Raw genomic sequence first — 23385 nt, 5'->3', positions numbered from 1 at the left:
TGGAACAAGCGGTTCTGAAAGTGTGTGTGTGTGTGTGTGTGTGTGTGTGTGTGTGTGTGTGTGTGTGTGTGTGTGTGTGTGTGTGTGTGTGTGTGTGTATTCTTTTGAGTGAGGCTATGACTGAGTGAGTGGGGGGACGCGGGGGCATGGTGGTGCAGCGGGCTTGGTCCAGTCCCGGTCCCTGGTGGGTCTGGGGTTCGAGTCCTGCTTGGGGTGCCTTGCGATGGACTGGCGTCCTGCCCTGGTTGTGTCCCCTCCCCCTCCAGCCTTGCGCCCTGTGTTGCTGGGTTAGGCTCCGGTTCACCACGACCCTGCTCGGCACAAGTGGTTTCAGCTGGTGTGTGTGTGTGTGTGTGTGTGTGTTATTGAGTGATACGATGTATCCAGGATTACAGTACTATCACTTGTGTAGTATAAAAATCTGATAAATATGGATGTTGTCAGATAATTCTGTATAGAATAAAAATACATTTGAGTTTAAAATACGTTTATAACCTGTATGCTAATGTACAAAAATGGCAAAATACACATACAGAGGAATGCATATTCCTATGACAAAATGTATGTAATAAAAGATTTAGGTGGCATTTCAAACAATTTCAAATGAATTTTTTCAAAGAACGGATAGTAAAAGAGACACAATAAATGGATCCACCCAAAATGCAGTTTAAATAATTTTCTTCCAAAAATTTAATTGCAGAAATATTTACAATAGATGTCCATCAGCACTGACTGAGCTGTGTAATTCAGAAAAAAATGAAATGACGCAAAATACTTAACGCACATAAGCCCATAATGAATGTAATATCTGTCTAAATGAACAATGCTGGTAATTTTAAGATGAGGTAAGAAAAAAATAATTAAATAAATATATGGAAAAATGAGTGAACAAATAAATAAATAGATAAACATCTTACATAACACAAATATATTAAGTGATTTGTAAAGGGAAAGCACCAATAATAATAAAACTGTTAAATTTACTAAAATTAAATAATACATTCAATATAATTGTTCTGCATGCCATCATGAAACTTTATGAAAATGACCAAAACAAAGAAAAATTATTGAAAGACAAGCAAAATATAAATTATGCTTATATTTATATATTTATAGTATATATATATATATCTTTACAAATAATGTGTATTTGGCATTATTTTCATCTTCATTATTGATATGATATTCAAGAATTGAAAATAGTTAGCTAAACATCTACCTTTTATTATTTTATTTCACATTCCATAACCCAAGAAGTGGTGTAAGTGACAACTGATTTTTCCACACAAAATAAAGAATAATCAAAAATCCTCTCCTCTCTAAACCATCTCAGCTATAATCAAGATGTAATTTTAACAGATATTCTGGCTGCATGGAGTAAATTAAGCACTGAACCACTGAAGTGATATTATAAATACTGACACTGAAAAAAAATCTGAAATCTAAACGTACCGTAATATGTAAAACCGGACAGATAGTTTATCAGACGGAAAGGGAAGTGAACCGGACACCTTCTGGGTCAGATGCTTTGTGAAGCAAGGAGTTATTGCAAAATATGTACATTCCCATGATCAAAACAGCCTCCGGGAACCAGTGAAGCAGCAGTATTTTCGTCTTCTGTGCAAAACACAGAGAGGAAAACAATACGACGACAGAGCACGAGGACGGTTTCGCTTTCTGCCGGGCAGTAAATTTCAGTCCAAGACAAGTTGTGTGTGGGAACATGGAAATTTAGTCCTGCACAAAAACCTCCAGGTTTGCATTTTTGCAAATGCTTCAGAGAGGAGAGATGTTTGCATAACGAAAAAAAAAAAAACCCACGAAAATAAAAAGTGAAGTGAAGACATTATGCACGTTGCGCGTTACAGAGGGGCGTTCGGGTGAACGCGGCAACAACGAACCGTGGGAGGAAATAATAAGAGCCTGGTTCTACCACGCGACGAGAGAGCAGCGCTGTTTGTTAGACAAAGAACAACAAGGCGAAGAGGAACGTCCCGCCCGTCACGCGTGCGGCCTGCTCCGTGTCACCGAGCGATCCGAAGGCAGGCGGCGAACTCCACGCCGAAGACGACGACTCCGCGGGACGTCCCCGGCCGAGCCTTCGGAATTTGGCAAAAATCTACATATGGCACAGTCCGCCTTCATCTCATGTTTTGGCACAGTTTGTTGCACTACATGACCCTCCGTAGCTACATATTCTGTTATATTCTCCTGAGTCCCAGCCACTGATTCTTGTCCACTCTAGAGGACGTACAGTATATATTTTAATCGTATTTCCCAAACTGTACATGCTACAGCGCCGAGTCCGAACGCACCTTGTACACGACGTTCTGTCCTTTCCGCACGATGTTTGCCAGCGGTGCTTGAAAAACATCCTAGAAATGCTAGAAACTTCTCGCAAAAATCGTTCTGCTGGCTCCCCGGAGACCACGCTCATGACTACGTGCATCTTAGACTTGAAAAAGGGCACGAAGGCCCCCGTTATTGAAACTGAAATATCCAGTCTTTCATGCACAGCCCATCATCCCTCTGATTCCTGCCAGGACTTCCCGTTACTTTTTTCCCTCCCCGTTTTTTTTTTTCTTTTTCATTTTTAACCATATAATGAATTCGGGTCGGTACGAAGACGTTGGCTCGCGTCTCTCGGGAAACCTGAATACGGAAGAGGACCTCTTGTCACGGCAACCTTCGGAGCGGGGATGGGGCAGGAGGAGAAGGAGCAGAGCTCTGCGCAGACACCCTTTTACCGTGCTCCATGTGTCTATACTGTACGTACTGTATGTAAGCATTACGACCGAGACAAGGCCTTCTGAGCGCAAAGCCAGATGAGATGAGACGCTACAGAGCCATTCGCTTCGCCAGAGCTCCACACAGTACGTGACCACCCTGACAGCCCACTTGTTCCCCGGGCACCCGGCAAATTCTGATCCCGATCCAGGGACCAAAGGGTCATCGGACCTTTATTGCACTTCGTACCGACAGTGACGACGCTCTCGTCGGCTCGGCGAATCGCTCAGCTCGAGTCGCTCGAATCAGTTCGGCTGACGTTAAGCACCGGGAGCGAGGAGGGAGGAGCCAGCGCTCTGATTCCCGCCGCAGCCCCGTCCGCTCCGTTCAAGTCCCTTTTCCGTCATTTCCTCCTTCCGTCGTGACGTGTCTCAAAGCATGTGGTTTTCTCGAAGTTGCGATATGACGTGAGGAATGAATACCGAGAGGCCCGCGGCGAAGGGTAACTGTACACCACTGAGGTGCGTCTGCAGAAGCACGTGCTTCTGCTCCCTAAGCCCGGGAAATAAAAGGTCCGCTCTGGCATCCTCAAATTACAGTTCGTGGCACTATTTCAGGACAAACAAAATTTATTCTAACTGCTGACCACCGATCGTGTCCCTTAGAGCTTGTTCAGTTTTGGGCTTCACCGTAAGCATTTTGTATTCATTTAAATAAAACACATTTTCAGAACCGCTTGTCCCATACGGGGTCGCGGGGAACCGGAGCCTACCCGGCAACACGGGGCGTAGGGCCGGAGGGGGAGGGGACGCACCCAGGACGGGACGCCAGTCCATCACAAGGCACCCCAAGCGGGACTCGAACCCCAGATCCACTGGAGAGTAGGACCCGGGCCAACCCACTGCGCCACCGCGCCCCCCATTTAAATAAAACAACTCCTTTAAAAATACAACACCATTGGCATGTTACTTTTCCTCTGAAATGATTCAGATTGTTATTTCAGTAGTTGTAATATTTTCAGTTTTAAGGCACCTAAAGAACTTGTCTTACTAATATAACCGCTATATACAACACAGCTAAATTTTAGCAGAAATCAAACATGAACAATGTATTCTTGTGTCTAACATACACGTATACATTGCTGTAATAGTATGCGTTTAAATGAAGTTCGCGAACGAAAAAGTCGAAAATCAGTTTTGAAAAGCGACCTGTTCTACTTGTAAGCCTTTATAAGTACTGGGTTTGCAGTGAATCGTTAATTGGATGTTTTGTTAAATTCCATAAAAATATTAGAAAGCTCTAAACTTCTACCTACATACATGCAAGATGACGTTATGGAGCACAGCAGTATTTTATTTTGGTACTAAGGGTTATGCGATACTTATACCAATATGTCACAAAAGGTGTTTGTTTGGATTGCTCTCACTGCTAAGCCAGCTAAATGGGTAAATGTGACTATACACGTATATATAATACGTCCGCAGGGTGGGTCCTCATCGCTGCGCTGCGCTCGGGTGTGCGCCCAGGTGCCTCTCGACGTCGCTTACGTTGCCGTCGATATTTGGACGAGCGGGAGAGCGTTTCGCCCGGATGCTGCAGCGCATCCCTCGGAACGCACGCCTCCGGGCCACGAGCCTCCGACGGACGCTGCCGTCCCCGCGTCACCCTGTCCACGCGCCGTATCCCTCTTTTTTTTTTGGTGCTGCGCATTTTGGGACGTCTCTTTCCGCCACAGTTACCGTAAAGCTCAGCAACAAACGCGTTCATCGCACGGGGAGAAAACCCCCCAAGATCCTCAGTGGGAGAGCAGATATTCACATCGCGGTGAGACGCGTCGCCTCCTCATGCTCAGATCACGGGATGGTCCGCATGGGGTGTCCCCGTGTCATTTCCCTCCATTTTTGCACAATAGGGCCGGTACATTCAAAGGCATTTTTGCGTACGCTTGTCTTTAAGGCTGTTTGGTAAATTAAGAATACTTATAAGAAGGGATGAGAGGATGCAAAGCATGGTGTGGAACACGTTCACCATCACTGCGCTCTTCCACAGAACCCCATCCCCTCTGCTGCAGTCACGTCCACCGTCCGGTGAGGCAGCAAAACCTGAACCGGCCAAAGCTGGGGTCCATGCCCCCTCAAATGACCCTCGCTGGCGGAAGAGCGACAGAACAGACGTAACAAACACAGAACCTCTGGACACCTGCCCTTAGCGTGTGGTTGGCCGGAATGTGCCGTGGCTCAGATTGTGGCCGAATCCTCTGTTTCCACGGAGACCTCGTGCCAGCGAAGGATACGGACACCGATGCAGTCAATGGTCCCCGTGTCGTACAGCCACCTTCTAAGGATGAAAGTGTCATCCTCAGCTGCCCTCCTCACCTTGACAGCTCTTCTCAGAAAAGAGCATCTCGAGCCCCCAGATTTAACCCGAAAGACCTGCATCTTCAGTTATACACGCGTGACAAGGTGGAGCTCCGAAGGGCTGCGAAAGCTGGCGGGCGACCTGGCTGTAAACGCACAGGCACCTTCACGCACCCCCACGCGTCCTTGTGCGTGTTTATGTCGCGTCCCCCGTATCCGCGGTCCGTTGCGATTCGAGATGCAGGTCTACATGACGACGTTGAGATGATAGCGGATCGGCGCAGCGATCCAAACAGCAATCGAGACAAGCACGAGGGTCAATATCAGGTCTGAGCTGAGCTGAACCTGCGTTGCAGCCCTTCTGAGAAAGCGACCCCACAAACAGCGTGACCCCTCACCTCCAGGCGGACAGACGAGTCCGGTCCATGGGCCGTTCGTCACACTCTTTCGAAGCCCAGACAGGGCCGACAAAAACTTACATTACCGACGTATAACTTAGCAATTACACTATGCCCTTCTTTGCTTGGTAGCCGTAAAAAAATATAAGCGGAATGAACATATTTGATTTTTTTTTATTTTTAGACATGATATCTGGCACATATCTACGCAATTCCTTGGTTTTTCCATCCTAAAAAATAAATTCTTTACAGATGTATTTATACACAGGAAATGAACATATTCTCCCATTTAAATCCATGTGGCTTAAATTGTTCACCTAAGACTGGATCAGTACAAGATCCTTTGAGTAAAAAGCAGCACCATTTCATCTGTTGATTAAGCTAGAAGTTGTTTAAAAGTGTTTGAGCCGCCCTACACGTTTGACCCAGACTACAGAGGCAAAGTTACGCTCGAGATCTCGATGTGTATACGGTAACGTTAAGGAGCGAAATGGATCAAAGCAATATGCTTCAGTTATTCACGACATTTCGAATGCAGTGTGCTCTCAGAGAGAGTCTGTTCCAACAAACACCCAACTAGCTTGACCTAGAGATTCTGCTGTTCTACTGTGTGCAGCTTTTTAGGAGTCCTGACACCTCTTTAATTCGGATTTGCATCGAAGGAGGGTCGGAGGGGTGCAGGCCGCCGCCCCCCGTGCGCCCTCCTCTCCGCTCAATGCAAGCCCACCGGAAGTGGAAGCTGCCGCTCGTGGTGTCGTGTCCCGCTGGCCCAGAGGTTCTGGACCTTCTCTATAGGGTTTCTGATATTTGTGTTGCTTTGTCATCGCTGCTTTCTGAGAGGGACTTAAACCAGGGACCCGAAGGCAGCGGATGTGTTGCTCATGATGCGCGTATGCATTCCCCGTTGCTACTTTCCCGTCGGGGTGGCCGTGTGTTGCCCGCAGTTCAGAAGCTCCCGCACGACACCACGAGCGCCCAGCCGGCTCTCGGTAAGGCAGCCGGGCTCAGATGCCCTTGGAAGAGAAAGAAGCTCCTACTGACTTCGACTTCCATCACATCCCCGTCGGCAGATGTGAGAGCAGCCGCCCGACGGCCGTCACCTCTTTCCACACAGTATTTAAATGCTACAAGTGCGGGATTTAGGAAGGGGTGGAACTGGACAATGGGAGTGGGGGTAAAAATCGATGATGAACTTGACAAAGTCTTCGTGTCTACCATTGCAATTCAATTGCAACAATATTTAGTGGGCTTCGCTGCTTACATTTCCTTTGGAAATACAAACGGGAATATTATACAAGGCGCAAAAAATGTATTTTTCTACACATTGTTCATTCAGCTTTTAAGGAACTAAATGACTTGCGACTCCTCCAACAAGTGCCATAAAGCATATGTACTGTATACACATACATATATTTATGTATATATATGTATATACAAATGTACACATACATCTCACTGCAATGCTTTGCTGAAATGAAGTATGAAGGGATAAAGAACAATATTGCGGAATAGATATGGATACAGAAGAAATTTCAGTGGGAAAAAATAGAGGAAGGTGGGAGAGGTTGGCTTTCTAACATAAATGTCACTCAGACATTGATTATTGATTTTTTTCATATCTCATTTCCCCCCGCAGGGAGCGAGGCCGATGGCCTGTTTTAAATGCCAGTGCAGGGAGATGTTGTGTTTCCCAAACCCACGCGGGCTGTCCAGAGCCGCCTCCGAAGCAGGGGCCGATCCCTCGTCACGGCGCGACTTGCACGACTGAGGTATATCGAACGGTGGCACTTTTGAGAGGCTACTCGAGTCGTGGCGTGATCTTCTAAGGGTTTTTCATGGGTGAATTCCAAAGAATCGTGAAACTAGGGACATGTGCAGCGCCTGATTTTACAATCTCCGAAATGAAGGCAAGACGTCCGAGCCCCCCACCCCCTGACCCAGAGCTGAATGGGCATTTCCCTCAGGCGCTGGTCCAAGACCACTGCTGCTGGTGAACCTCCTAGGAAGCGACTAAGAGGCAGAGAAATACAGATCCAGCTCTCCAGGCTCAATGGCTGGCGGTAAAAGCCGCGGGGGACGTCAGTGTTTAACGCGGTACGCGAACGGAATCCTTTCACAAGTGAAGGGTGAGCTCCTAAGCTACGTATGGAATGAAACAGCACTGTGGGAAAGGAGGAGGCAGCACGGAGGACTGGGTGGGGTTGTCAGATGGGGTTATTGGGTGGGATGGGCCATATACTGCATGACACATGTCGATCGATATTGACTTTGCGTTTCTGCCCCATCGAACTCAAAGCTGCGACCTCTACGTGAATATGTGGGGAACGGGTCGGGGGATGGGGTAGGACGGGGTGATGTGCCCTCAGAGGCGGGTCTGGGCCTCAGGGATGTAGATCTCGATGCTGTCAGCTCGTTCTGCGCCAGAGCTCTGGCGGAAGGAAGCGGCCCTCTTGGCCGCCATGAGCCGCCGCCGCGCCTCTTGCCGCTGCCTGTCCGGGAGCTCCAGTGACTTCTCTCTTGTCACGCTGGCCCGCCCCTTCAGGGTCTTCTTTGGTACAGGGGGAGGCAGCTTTGCCGTTGCGGGTTCGCCGTTCCAGGTCGGGGAGGGAGAGAGGGAGAGAGAAAGATGTCATTTCTATGGCTGTTGGGTTGACGGCCGACTTACATGCCAACAGGAAGTATTTTAGGACAAGTGATCCAGCTCTTTACTGCCGTCCGTACGGCTTCGCAGCTCAGTTATAATCTGACAGCGGCGCTCGTGTCAGAAATCATAAAGACATGCAGTTTGAGAAAATACATAACCGCTCAACGCTGTCAACTCTGATTGAGCTGGTGAGCAAGTAAAAATCTGGATGTTTGAGTGGAAAATGTGTTTAAGTCACTCATTCAGCGATAAACCAAATGAAATTGGGTTGCTTATCGTGTTTTTCCGCGGCTCATACATACGGTCGTGTAGTTTCAGCGCCCGCGTTTCCAGAGCCGTTGATGGTGAAGCGAAATGCTGCTCCTTTAGATGCCGGGATGCTCACCTTCTTCTCCGGGCTCTCGATGAGCCTCCAGTCGTTGTTCTTTATCTGCTGCAGCTCGTCGAACTTCATGGTGACATCGTCGATGGACAGCTGCAGCAGGTCCCAGAATCCCGCCAGGTCCTGAGAGGTGGGCCTAGGCATTGCGCTGGGGTCCTGACAGAAGGGGGCCATGGGGGGGGGGTCCACATCGCACTTTTCAGTTCCAGCTGTACTGGTCTAAAAGCTTGATTTTAAGAAGTAAATCCTACTTTTTTTTAAAAAAAAAAAAAAAAAAAATGTGTATTGCTGTCATTGCTTCTCATTTACCTTTTTTAATGTATCTCACACCGTTGTCCAATGGGCCTTACAGCGTCAGATTCGTGATGTTATTCACAAAAATTTACCCTTTTATACACCAGGGTAATTTTAACTGTATCAGTGCAGGATTTGTGGCCTGATCAGGGATTTGAACCCAAGTCATTCTATTCCAAAGCGACAGTGCTAACAGCTACACTCCCTGCTACAAGTCTGTCTCTGCAATATTTGAAGTTCAGCAGCTCGAGGCCAATGGGAAGATCACACAATCGCGTTGCTATGAAAAATAAAGTGAATTTAATTCAATTTACGATCGATTTCTATTTAATCAACCGGATTTCAGTCGCAACTTCCCGTTCACGGGGGTGTTGACAATCAGGCGGTGTGTGAAGACACTGACACGTGGCCACCGGCCACATGTGGTGGGGGAGCTACTTGGGAAATTAGAGGAGCGTGTTCAGGGTCACCTACACTTTCAGGGTCACACGCTGAGTCTCCCGAGGCTTTTTTAACACAAGGAAGGATAAATGTCCTGATAATGGATTTTGTGTCGAGAAAATGTGTCCCCTCAGGCGGTTAGCGCAGGAGTTTTGATCCTCCGAGTCCGCGGCAGCTCCTCCCGCAGCCGGCAGATGGCCCTGTTGCGTCTCGGAGAAACGTCAGCGCGCCCGCCGTTCCGTTCACACGCATTCCGAGAGCATCCGCTCGAGACCGCGCGGCGGCGCGGAGGTGAAAGTAATTAATGACCTGATGCAGCGGGCGAAGCCTTGCGCTGTGACTCATTGCGAAAATGAAGAAGCAGATTGTTCGGTTTGGGTTCTAGGGGAGACAAGCCGTGAGAGAAATATCCAATCGACCAAAAAAAATAATAAAAATAAATGGAGGTAACGAATCCTGGGGTCGAACCCTCAGCTGCAGTCTCCGGGTTCAATGAAATGAGATCGGTGCCTCCCAGCGTCGCGCTCGTCATCTGCTCCGGCTTTTCTCGCCGCCTCGCGCGGCCCTCCGGACCCCGCGCTGTCATAACGCATCACGGCGCCGCGACAGCCCGGCTCGGCCCGCGGGGCCTGTGGCGGAGTTGAGGAGACGCGCGACGAGTACGTGGCCCGCCGGGACTCCCGAAACGCTCGGCGGCGGAAAGGGGGTGGCAAGAAACCGAGAGAGGAGAGCGATGGGAAGGGTCGCGAACCCGATCTGACACGTGGAGTCACGGAACGGCCGCAGAACTCCAGCCGCTCACCTGAATCACATACCTGTCTGAAGTGCGACGCACCTGCGTCGCACACCTGCCACTGCTTTCCGAAACTGTCCTCTCTAAGCCAGTACCTCGTACCTTAGGTAAGACATGGTGCGGTATTCCAATAGAAAGACTGACCTTAACACGTGCCAAACCTCGATGTCACGTCTTCAGAAGACCCTTCGCAGAAGACATGGGAAAACCACCGAGGCTCTGATCTTCTGCAATATTACCGTTCAATCAGGAAAATGCTGGTTGGGCAGAGCTAATGCTAACGGTCGTAGCGATTAGCGACAGGTTACAAACATGGTATTTCAGAGTACAGTGGAATCGGACAGGACGTCACGTTCACAGGCAGTTCTGCAGCTCGTTATTCTGATTCCGCCCTTTGGTTCCCGGCTCCGGGCCCCGAGGAGATCCCTGTGTTCTAACGGCAGCTCGCAAGCCCAACTGCCTGTTGACCGTGACATGTTGACAGTTAAAGTCAGGACCTTAAAAGTCCTTAAAGTAAGGACCTCGTTTCTAGCGGAGTTCGGACTGCGTTTCGATCGTCGTCCCGGTCTGCTGAGGCGCAGGGGCACGTGGGACGGGAGTCAACCTGTGGCGCAGGGCCGTGTACTCAAAGGTACGGGGTGGCGCCGCGGACTCGGATGCGCTGAAAGGAGGAGAACCGCAAACGCTCCTGTAGAGAGAGCTTCTCGGCAAGGAAACTTGCACTTGAAACAAAAGATCTGCCTTTCAAAATGACAGCTACTTTTGCATACGGCGGCACCTTTTTTCACGACTTCACGATATCTTATCGAAAGACTTTCGATTTCTGGCTCGGCACGATAGATAAGGAGGCCTAAGAGCGGAGACATAATGGATTAGGCATTCCGGGACGAGTTTAAACACATTTCAAACGTCTGGGACGAACCGAGAGTGCCGGATGAATGATACGGGCGGTCGGGAGCAGGAGCGGGATTGGGGGGGGGGCTTTTTTGGGGTTCTATTTTAAGCCGCCGATATTTCGGTATTCTACGCTTAACCTCTGTGTGCGCCAAAGAAGAAAATATGAGACACGCACTTTCTTATTATTCTCTTTAGGACTTTTTCATCTCCAGAATGGAGCCCAGATCGCTATCGATTTTTTGATTTTCTATGCTCTGTGGAAGTCAGTGCCGTTACATATTCAGGTGCTTTCGGTGCAGTAACCTTGCAGCGCTCTCTGGATTGAGAGCCCAGCACACAGCCACACAGAGATACACGTGGACACACAGACAATCCACCTCCCAACCCTACCAACACACACACACACACACATACGCACACGGTCCAGTAAAAAAAACAGCCCACCTACCAGGTTCTGCTGACAAAGCCAGTAAAACTGCTGGAATTTCTGAGACATGAGTAGCTGAGCACTTCCCACGGCGCTCCGGATTTTGCCTAGAACTGGGAGACACGGACACGGGTTCAGCCGGGCAGGTATACAGGAGACCAACACAGGTTCCACTATCAAGATCTACAGGAGACACATAGGAAGGCGAGGCCACACTCATGCTTTGAATGGCCTAGGAATCTGACTCCACTCCTAATTATCAATACTAATGACTCATTTTGCAGATACTTTTTTCCAAAGCGACTGATCAAAGAGAAGCAAGAAATTGAACTCCGTCCCTATTGGTTAGAAGGCTCAAGCTCTCAGCAATCTGCCACCTGCTACCCTCACATTCCACACCATCTCTTTACCCCACCAAGTTCTCGTGAAGACCAAGGCCCACTCACTCTCCTCGGACAGGTCCTTCTCCTCGGCCTCCCGCTCCATCTCCTTGCACCAGGCCTCCAGCCTCTTGGTCTCCGTGTGGAGAAGCTGCATGAACCAGCTTCCGTCCCGGTGGCTCGGGGACACTCGTCCTGTCTCGATGGGCTTGCGGGCCACCTCCACTGGCCAGGGCTCGGGCTGCGGGCTGCTGGGTGGCTCAGGCGGAGCCCGATAGTCCTCGCGGTAGCTGAAGAGGCCCTGGGTGCGGACGGTACGAACGGCGCCATACTGGGTGGGCGTGCTGGGCTCCGAGTGGCGTTGGAAGGAATTGCCGAACTGCAGGCCCTTGTCCTCCGTGTGGACCGGGAAGCCCTCCAACTCCAGGTCCGCCTGAACTGCTGCCGTCACGCTGTTGGATCGTTTGAAGCGGCCGTGCCTGGGGGGGGGGGGGGGGAGTGGCACGCACACACCCACAGTCACACACAAAAGTACACAGAACCCACACTGGTCAACACACACCAGCACGGGGAGAGGTAATACAGGCAGATAAAGGACCGTCCGCCACTCGTGAACAGTAAATAGTGAGATAAGGCCTCTGTTGACTGAACTCCATTTGAATCCCTGTGGCTCCGAGTCCGCTTACGCAGAGCTGCAGTGCGGTTATCTCACCGTGTCACTGCGTGCGCTCATTCAAGCACCTCTCATGCTAATGAAACACAGATCACTGAGAGAGAAGCAGAGTGTTTCCATCTGCTTCGCACGTGTGTGTGTGTCTGCGCTTCCTCGGAGAAGAAGGCCTTTCTGCCCCCAGCGACGCAGAATACATACCGCTTGTCGCCCTCCACCTGAACGCCAACCGAGTGGTACTCTGGCAGCTCTCGCACGTCCGCCTCCGAGACGGTCACCGGCTCCACCTGACGTAAGGACAGAACAGCTCAGTCGGACTAGCAAAGGACTTCATTGGTTGACTTGTGTGTTTGGTGTAAATCAGTCATGTGATTTACGTACACAGCAAAGCGAGTGAAGAAGTATGGACCCTTGTGCTTACATTTCTGGTGCAAATAATAAATAAATTTAAGAGATCAGAGATGGGGTACAAATGTAGCACGGCCCTACCCACAAACACCACCCTCTCTCCGCAGCCGCCACACACGTAGGGGAGAAACCCTGAAAGTGTGTTACATGTGCAGTAAGAATGAGGGATGACAGCCTGGCCTTGTCCTGAGAAATACACGGCGGCAAGATCATTCATCGGGCGGCACGGTGGCACAGCGAGTAGCGCTGCTGTCTCACAGCACCTGGGGGTGTGAGAGGATGTGAGTTTGATCCCCTTTCAGTCTGTGTGGAGTTTGCATGTTCTCCTTATGTCTGCAGGTGCTCTGGTTTCCTCCCACAGTCCAAAAACATGCTGTTCAGGTTCACCCATAGTGTGTGTGACAGAGAGAGAATGTGCTCCACTGATGTATGGATGAGTGACCCAGTGTAAGTAGTATATCTAGCAGTGTAAGTCACTGCAGTGAATAAGGTGTGTGGGCTGATAACACTACATAGAGTTCATTGGAAGTCATTTTGGAGAAAGGCATCTGCTAAAAATGTAATGTCACTGGTCCTCCCCCTTGATTGCTCTCCTGCTACAGTTGTAAGACTCAAATTCACTCTCTGCCGGATCATTGCATGTAAATGTAACATCTTTTATTACTATTCTTTGTTTCTTAGCTGACACTTTTATTCCAAGAGATTTAAAAACTCTACCTATTTATACAGAAGGGGATTTTGCTGGAATACTGTGGGGTTTTGTACCTTACTAGAGACTGTTACAATGGTGGTGGGAATGGTATCGAAACCAGGAACCTTTAGGTTGCAGGTACATTTCCTGATCTGCAATACCGGGATGCTTTTAGAATAGAGAAGTGCTATTTGATAGGGAACACTTACGGTTACCTTACAGTAAGGGCCATTGAGTTGAAGTCGACTTCTGAGGACCACTCAAGCGGTTTCCACGCTAATGCAAGGTATCGAAGCAGTTTATCGCTACTTTCTTCCATACGTCTTTGGACTGTGGGATGAAACCCATGCAAATATGCAGAGAACATGCGAACTCTGCTCAGAATGAACTGGATTCAAACCTACATCTTAACCCAGAGCCCAGGAGAAACAAGGATGTAGCATGGTTACCTTACACAATAACTGTATTACAGGAGGAAATAATTCCAGGTATCTCTCTTGAAGGTACAACGGCAAGGCTGCACCCCGAACCTGAATGCTTAGCAGTTTAATTGATGCACACAGTTTTAATGGAAACTGCTTCACACACTTCATTTTTTACTTGCCAGTAAAAATGACACTTCAAGCAAAAGCTAGTTAGAGGAGCTGTAGGAATCTGACGTAGAGACGATTTACCCCGGCGATGAGCCGTGTAATTTAAAATCCGTTTGCATTCTGCTAATCCTGAGCATCGTGAAGAAAATCACACCTTTATCTCAGCTGCGTTAATGATCTGACCCTTGAATTTGTCTCGGTGGATGACCACGGAATCCCGATGAACCCAGGTCTTCAATCTCTTTGGTTTCCAGAAGTAAGTGACATTTCAGTAATTCTCTTGTTCAAGCGGCTTTCATTAGCCATGGAAAGAGAGCAGGACTCAGTCTACCAAACGTCTCAACAGTAATTTCCGCCCCTTGCATTCCTGATGGCAAGCCTTAGATATTGTCTAGGTCCTCATGTCTAAATGTCACATGTTGCAGGGCGTGATTGAAAAACGCTTTCCCACACTACAGCATGGCTTCTTCACACTTGAGACTGATTTATCTGTGCACGTGTCAAAAGGTGGTCTAATATATGAGGGTTTGGACATGTTTCCAGTGGAAGACCAAACAATAATATGGCACCTATTGGTCAGGCTAGGGCTGCAGTACATGTAGGTGAGCATTTCCATCACCGCACAACCAGCCATGCTCTACCCTCCAGCCTGGACCATAAAACTCAGATTCTCCTCAGCTATAACTCATGTTTTATTCCTTTGCCCTCTGTCAATGATATTCACACCACCGTAATAATAAATCATAAGTGGTTTGCTTCTGGCAACTACTTTTCAGAAAGGGATTCATTAAATCTTGAAAATATGTATTATATAATTATCTAAACTGAATACCTCCAGACACGGTATCACTGAAGCTGTTGCAGCCAAAGGTCCCCATGGCAGGTGCTGGAAGGTCACAGCTTATTCTGTGCCATTGCAGAGAGGACAATGAGATCACATGCAACCCATGGCTATCTGTAACCTGGGTGCATGATTGAAAGAAAGTGAAGTTCAAATAGACTACATTTATAGGAAAGAGTGAAGGATTTTGCTGTAGTTACACATGAGAAGCTCAGAGGGATGACTACGGTATGGCCAGAGGGATTAAACCCCTACGACAGTCATCGTTGGTCAATGAAAAACAATTACAGCAGGTGTGAACACTCATTTAGAAAGCCTTAAGTGATCAAAAATGAGAGAGCATGTTCGAGGTTGTCCTCACGGTTCCGGCTCTGAATCCGCTCGCTAACGCCCTAAATCGGAGCCGCTGCAATGACTGCTCTTCTTCTGTTGCACATGTGCATTCCAGAGTCCTTAACTTGGCCAATCAGCCTCCCGACACTAAATCACGATCCATCACTCCCGACTCTGCGAGAACCGAAGCAGAAAGATGACGCTTATGAAAATCAAATCACAGGAGGAAATGCATACTGTAGCGTTCAGAACAAAGGAAAGAGATGCAGGCTGCAAACTATTTATAATATACACATAAAAATGATACTTAACAACATAACAACACTAATGGCACTAAACATATGCTTATAACGGCGAAGAGGATTCTAATGGTGATGACGCGCTGCTTTTGATGATAACGGCGGTGTTGGAGTGGCCTGATGGCTGTGTTTCGGAGGGGTTTATGCCACCGGAGGAGGGGTGCTTTGTTTCGATCCTACTTGGCAAGGACGCACTCCTGTGAAAAACACCCCGCCAGTGCAGTTGAAGGATGGGGGGGTAGAGGCAGCGGTCGAGGAGTGGGCTTGAGGAGACAGCGCATGCAGGTACCTGGATGCCGATGGAGGACCGTCGACTTTTGAGATACTCCTCAGCCTTGGACACCAGCACGGCCTTGTCGCAGGTTAACACCGACACGTGGCTCTCAGGTGATGGGTGCCGCATGCCTGCCTCCATGGCCATGGTCGCTGCCTTGCCGCTGTCCAGGCTGTCGGTGGAGTTGTAGAGCGCCCGACCCAGGGCATCCGTGGCCCACAGGCCTCCACGTGGGTGCCGGCCCTCCTGGTAGGCGTCCTGAGTGGACTCTGTGCTGCTCTGGGCCGTCACCGAGATAAGGGGCTTGGATGTGGTGCGAGGGGGCACAGGCGGAGGGGTCTTCTTAAATCCCGGGGTGTATGTTACTGCTAAAAATAGCGAGAAGAAATAACAAGGCATTTAGTCAAGTGGGGAACCTTGTAAGATATTGTCCAGGTGCTCATTTATAAATGTCACACCCTTGGGACACCTTCGATTATACTTGCACACCATGGCACATGAACGATGACGGGACACGCGCTGAGAATGGATAAGAAGAGAAGGATAAACAGCGAGTGGCAGGAATCCGTGACAAGCATGCTTAAGGAGAACAACAGCATGACCAGTGGGACAGGTCTGTGATGAGTTGCTTTTGCTTCCCTGCCCCCACCCCCCCCCAGTAGGTCCCTTCCTTCTGGGTCGTAATCACAAACCCTCTCGTGTTGACAAGACATCTCCCTCCCGACATTTTGATGAGCAAAGCATGTTGCGATGGATCCTTTTCCATTCAAGTGCAAATGAGAATATGGACGTGTTCCTCGGAGGGGGACTCGACAGTTAAATGGTTTTCGGTTTGATACGGCCTTCTTTTAAAGAGAGCTCTGAGACAGTAGCTCTGTAACTCTTTATCAACTCAAGTTAGTGCCATCTGCTTGGGAGATGGGTCTTGCTGAGTGTGTGATGCCTTAGCCCTACCCAGGTTCTTGGTAGCTCTCAGTACTTCACCGTTATAATCCGACATGTTTACACCTACATTACTTCCTTTAGCTGACACTTTTCTCCAACTCAACTTACACTGTTAAGCTGCTTACAATTATTTACCCGTTTATACAGCTGGCTAATTTTTTTACTGGAGCCATTTTGAGAGTAAGTACTTTGCTCAAGGGTATTACAGCTGAAGGCGAGACGCGAACCTGCGACCTTTGAGTGCAAAGGCAGCAGCTCTAACCCCTACACGACCAACTGTCGCCGCTTGTATGAATATTTACTCATACAAAAAAACATTACAAGACATTACATGACATTACTTCATTTAGCTAACGCTTTTCTCCAAAGCGACTTACAGCGTTAAGCTTCTTATAATTATATATCTCGAATACATTCATAAAATAGAATGCAAGGAAGCGAATCCACCAGGAATCCCAAAACTAACAAGAAAGACAGAGCCGAGGAGAACAAGGCCTAAAAGACTGACTGATAAATATACTCAAGACGCATACTTTCTATTTAAATGGTCTCACTTATTGGTTTCACGAAACAGCCTCAGAACTCAGGGTAGAGCACAAGAGCACTCTACGTGAATGATTGACATTATTTGCTAAAGCAACACAAAGCATTGAGTTTGCAGTGAATATGATTCTGGAATTTGACCTTCGATCCTCCTGCTGAACCCAGAAGGTAAGAAGCTGTTGACTTGCATTCAGCTGTAAATGTGGCCCGTTGAGTCGTTAGGGAAGACCAGTTAAACGCCATTTAACAACCAACTTTATTCTGGATAAACACTGGCATTTAACATCAATTTTCTCACATGGTCAATGTGACATTTCAGTTACTTTGCTCCCAATTACCACCACTCTTCCCCCCCCTTAAAAAACACGGGCCCCTTTCAGCCAGCTCATTGGTGTGAGAGGAGCAACGATCATCTCTGCGGCTCAGCAAGTGCTTTGGGGTCGGGGAAATTCATCAGGCCTCTTTGTTTGCCGTTCACGGTTTAACTTTTCAAAAGGAGCTATTTCCAGAAAGCCATGACGGAGACAGCGGTGAGAACGGGGAGGGGGTGAGCGACGGTGATTCAGCACGGTGACAGAAATAGCCATCGCCAGAGAAGTAATGGGGGTCCAGAGGGACAGCATCGTGACTGGAGCTCCGTTCTCCCCGCAGCCTGGCACCGTGTACTTGCTGTCTCACAGCTGCCATTTTTGTGGCACTCGAGCTGGCTCACAGCCAGGTGGCATGGCGGGCGACACGCAGGGAGCCCCTCTAAAGCTGGGGGTGGGAACATCTTTGTGTCCAGCAGTTAATCACATTACACCAGCATGTGAGTGACTTTTAAACAAAACCACCGATGTTCATGTCTGCCCAAGTATGCGAGTGAAGGCTGACCATATGGCCCGTGATGTACTGGTAGTACCATATGGTACGGTACAGTCCCCACTGCAGTCCTCTAACTGCCATGTATAAGACTTTCAAGAAGAAAGTACCTCTTCACAGTGGGCAGCAGATAATGCACGGGCTGCTCCCAGAGGATAAGGCACATTAGAGTAATTTATCACTCTCACCTACTAAAAGGAAAGGGAAATTTTGAAGGCAAATTATCCCGAACATTGGCGTTCCGTAGGGATACAATGCATTCTCTTGAAGTTTCTAGAAATCAGACTTTGAATTATCCCAAATGGAAAACATTTTATTGGGAATTTCTAAGGTCTAAAAAGCATTTACTAATCGAAATAAAACTTTAACAGCCGAAGCCCGATCGGACTTAACGGTACGGATCATATTTTTGGTTAAAGGCTTTACTTTGTGAGGCGTGAATGAAAGATAAGGCACAAATGTTTTTTCTCCTGACAGCTGTGTGTCTCTGTTTTTTTCTGTGTCACATCTCATCGTGGAGTTCTGGAGAATACACGGGCCTCGAGGGCCCAAAGTCACGCAATTTATCACACGACGGCACTCGCCACTGGTTCGGTAATGGCTACATTACAGCTAGATGAGACATCGGGATGTAAGGCAAGCAATTATGTAAACAACATTAAGGCTAATCAAGGCTGAATGGTGCCTGGAGTGAGCGTGCTTATTCAGTAATGCTCAGGCCTCATCTTAGTGCACTCGCACGGTATTCCAGGGTCCCAGAAACCTGTGGTCCGCTCAAGGAACGCAAAGGAAATCAAAACAACAAAGGAAACACGGGACAGCAGGAAGCACGGTGGTTAAAGGCACCGATTTGTAACCGTAAGGGTGACGGATCCCATTCGAGGAGGGACCCTGAGTGAAGATGGATCAGTTACAAACGAAAACTCAGCTGAGTAAAACTGTAAGGTTCCTGGGATAAAAGCGTCATCTGAGTAAGGGGGCAAAGTATGAATAACAGCAAATGCTTCGAAAGCGTCTGCCTCAAGGCCGACGTCGGCTTGACAGTGACAGCTGTTCTCCAAGATGCCAACACCACGTCTCATTGAAGAACGCCCATGTCCCGCTCTGAACTCCAGGAAAGTCAAAGCCCATAAATCCCTAAGTGACTCGACGAAAGCATCGGCAGCCCCGACGCAAGGCCCGTGAGGCTGTCATGGCTAAAAATAGCTCTCCGCGGAGAGGGGGGGATGCTCATGAATGCAGATGGGTCATCGCTCACCCGCCGCATCTGCGCAAACGGAGCCCTCTCCACCCCCGGGTTCGATGGTTCGATTCACGCCTCCTCCACAGCACCTAACTAGGATGGGGTGGGGAAGGCCCGATTCACATTCAAAGCGCGTTTCTAATCTACCTGCGCAGTAACAGCTTGGACCGGGCCAATCAATAAGACACGTCACACGGTTTCTCAGGCAGACATTTCGGTGAGGCCGCAAACTTTCTAATAAAGCCCTTGAAAGTCATTAGCAAAAAGAATGTTGCGAGAAATGATTAAATGAAAGTTTAACCCAAACCCTAACAGAAAGACTAAGACAACACCTGTGGTCATTGTCTGTGAAGAGCTCTTTAAAATGAATTAATTACGCAAAATGTTCTGAGATGATGTTTATGGTTATGTTCAGGTGGCCACCAAAGACTATTAAATGATTTTTTAAAAATTTTCTTTATTTTGTTCTATCTTTGTCTCTTTGTTTACTGCATAAAGGCAATGAACGTATGTGGAAGGTGAACTATGTGCTTGTGGACAAGCCCATGACGCAGCGATGTGCTGAACACCTCACCTGGGGGCTGCTGGGAAGTCCGATCCGCGGCACAGGAAGTGGGGAGACGGAACTGGATCCCTAGAAGGGGCGGTGCACATCTGTTACCATGGTAATACCGACTGCCACCTCAGAATGCACACTCATGAAAATGCAAATAGCTTCGAATGACATTTGCAGGTTTTGCTGATCTATAAATACAAATACTCTATGATCTACGAATTATTACACGGGCAAACGGGAGGGTTGACAACGGTACGACAAAGCAAGAACAAAATGAAAGACATATAAAAGGGCTGCAAACACGTGTCAGAGACAACAAAAGACTGAGGTATAGACAAAGAGAAGGCACAGTGAGAGTGAATTAATACATTTATAAAGCAGATTTCATTCACATATGACTGGAAATGTATTTGAAGCTATTCACCATTGTCAGTGAGTAATTGCATTTACCCTTTTTATTGTCTCTAACACAAGACATTAGACATGTCAATATCAGCACAGATCAACTGAAAGAGGTCAAAGTGTCAACTCATTTGGCAAGGAAGTTTGCTGCAGATTTTTTCTTCTATTCACCTATCAACATTTTAGTCGTTAAACTTGTTTAAAACGTATTCAGTGTGTTAACTGACGATCAAGACTGTTAATTGCCGTGGGATGTCACTCCAGTGCTACTCTACTGCATGATTCAAGGCCAAGTTGAGCCCCAGTGCTCCATCCTCAGACTCGGAATATCCCTCTTCAATCTCATTGACTCAGGAGTCTCTGTGTCTCCTTGGGGACCGTTATGAGCGATGGCTGCTCCACCCCCACAGCATGGTAGGGCCCTGTGATCTGCCGCTCGAACCCGAGTGCTGCCTCAAAGCAAGCACGGTTCTTTTCATCTCATTTCAGTGTCATGGAAGGCAATGGCAAGGGTGATCATGGCATCTCAGATGGTTCACAAAAGGAATGAGTTTTCACTGTGATGACGTTTGGACATGACAGATACAATCAAGTATTAAATAGTGTGTCGGGGACATATTCAAAACAGTATATCTAAGCAAGGTCCTACAAAAGTTGCGGGAACATTCTAATGAATGCACCTCATGAATAAAATGTGCCTTTTGTCGTAGCACAGTGTTAAAAGAATTTCTATTGGATTTTAGATGTTAGGTAAAACATGAAGAATTGTAATCTATTCATTTGTTATTACTAATAGCTGTCTCACATCAAAGTACTACAAAGGCAGCATGAAGCCTCTATTATTTGTGACGTTCTGGCTTGGCATGTCAATGAATTATTAAAGAGAAGTTCACCGATCTCACACTCCCCTCTTGATTCATCAACTAGAGAGGCCGACCTTGTCTGAGCCAGTTGCTGTAACCCTCTCATTGAAGTGGATGTTTCGGGGTGAATCCCAGCGTGGGATAACAACTGATCGCGTTCAGCTCGACAGCCCCGCGATTCGGCCGGAACGTCTCTCTGTCTTTGCCTTTGCTAAACACTTAACACTCAGTCAGCACTTTCGGGTCCTCTGCGGGTCTCATGGAAGACTTCCAAATCTGGGAATTAGAGGCGTTGTAAAATGGTAATGCAAACGTTCACAAAACGACCTCTCCCCACCAGACTCTTAGTAGAATTGACTTTCGAAGTTCAGTGTAGGAGTTGGGTGAGTGAACTGCACTCCTTATGACATTTTCACCAAATCTGGAATGTACCCCGTCAGGGTTCAGACACGTAAGTAGGAGCACCACCCAAAACACAGTTTTTCATTGCATTCTTTGACGTGGACATCACTCACAGACAGGGTAACAAAACACTGAAAGACAAGGATAATGGTGGTAGACTTGGTTCGTAGGGGCATGAAAATATCCCCAGTAAGAACCTTAATAAATGTAAAAATCACAGCAGAGTCTCTCTGTGTGACTGAAATACAACTTTGAATTTAAATTTGACAGTTCATTCAAAATTTTCAAAAATCTGTAGATTGTGATAAGTATGACGTTGACCACACCAATTACTCTGAAATGTGACTTTGCGGCCAAGCAATATAACATTTCCAGTACTTCATCCATCACAGCTAATAGACCAAAATGTAAACTGAGATTATATCATAATCTTTCCATTTTTGGTACTCATACAAAACATAAAAGTTTAAAATTTTGCTTCCACAGGATTTTCAGAAGATTGTAAAAATATCCTTGAGAAAGAAGGAATTGAGAGACCAACATAATAAAATGTTCCTTTGCTAACAAACAAAAAAAAAATCAAACAAGCAAAAAATATACAGTTTTCAGAAATTTTCACTGATATTAAACTACTGTAAGCACACCTTTCGCTGTTCAGTTTTGGTTGCTTAGGTGCTACTTCACACTGGCTGACAGAATCGATGCACTTGCATCTGTCAAACACAAAATGAAAAATAAATGATGAAAAACAGACTTGCTTGGAATCATTAAATTTTTTTCAGTTTTTTGTAACAACACAGGTCTTTCGAGAACAAAATTTAAGCGAAACTGTTCGCCTACAGACCCTAGTTAAAATATGAGTATTAATGCTTAATAAATTTGATAAATGCTGTTTTGAAATGAACTGAACCTACTGTTCTGTAATTGTAGTTACAGAAATACTTGACTTCCAAGTCCTTTTAATGACTTCTTTAATCCTAGCCATTAATCCAATCTAATTATTGATGCTTGATTTTTTAATTGCTGTTATTCGAGAAAATACTCTCCACACAAAGTTGCACGTGTTTTCCTTTGGGAATATTCTTGGAAGAATTGCTTCTCTCTAGTTCAGTATTGTGCTCTGGTTTCCAGAGTAGAGCTCTGATCCCTTAAGGATGATTCTGAGAGAATAATTCAGAAGAGCCAATAGTTTAACTGTGGCGGCATCAAGATCGTAGGGTCTTGGCATCACAAAGTATGGCCATAATAGCTGGATGAGGTAAATATATATATATTGAAATACCTCCTACGGAACATCAAAAGATGACACCCTATGTCATTATGACCATGGGTTAATAGTAGGGGGCGAAACTAGAAAAAGTCCTCTATGACAGTACAGTCATTGTCACACATCAGATGAGATTTACTGGTGGGAGTACAACATTTCAGCCCTGGAAGTACCCAAATATTGACCCAAATGGTGCTTGAGTTGAGCTCTCAGGAGCACATTAGCAAACAAGTGCAAACCTGGTCTACAAACTGACATTCGGCATGCGTTCGTGCTGCTACAGTGGTGCTATTGTGGGGAAAAAGAGTGTCATTTTATCGTGTTGATACAGAAAAGGGTTTTACCAGCTGCACACAGTACATTCAGTGCCCTGGTGTATTCTTTATGATGAGATAAGGGTTTTCTTTATTTGCCCTGACATTCAGGGTGGCGCAGGTATTACCTCATCCTCAGC

The 23385-nt window shown here is 47.2% G+C and overlaps 1 protein-coding gene across 1 annotated transcript in view; it reads right to left on the bottom strand.

The window, feature by feature from the left end:
* Positions 1-3629: 3629 nt before the first annotated feature.
* dlgap2a (discs, large (Drosophila) homolog-associated protein 2a) overlaps positions 3630-23385 on the bottom strand; it is a 139649-nt gene continuing 119893 nt past the window's right edge. The window contains exons 8-14 of the mRNA XM_029258395.1: positions 20016-20075; positions 15865-16217; positions 12612-12697; positions 11807-12219; positions 11382-11473; positions 8512-8664; positions 3630-8051 (exon numbers count right to left, since the gene is read on the bottom strand). Coding sequence (XP_029114228.1) covers positions 7845-8051; positions 8512-8664; positions 11382-11473; positions 11807-12219; positions 12612-12697; positions 15865-16217; positions 20016-20075 — 1364 coding nt within the window. The 3' untranslated portion in view covers positions 3630-7844. The remainder of the gene's footprint in view (positions 8052-8511; positions 8665-11381; positions 11474-11806; positions 12220-12611; positions 12698-15864; positions 16218-20015; positions 20076-23385) is intronic.

The sequence above is a fragment of the Scleropages formosus genome, chromosome 15, assembly GCF_900964775.1.
Source record: "Scleropages formosus chromosome 15, fSclFor1.1, whole genome shotgun sequence".
NCBI classification, from domain to species: domain Eukaryota; kingdom Metazoa; phylum Chordata; class Actinopteri; order Osteoglossiformes; family Osteoglossidae; genus Scleropages; species Scleropages formosus.
The sequence above is the reverse complement of the archived record's forward strand: the minus strand, read 5'-3'. Positions and strand labels throughout refer to the sequence as shown.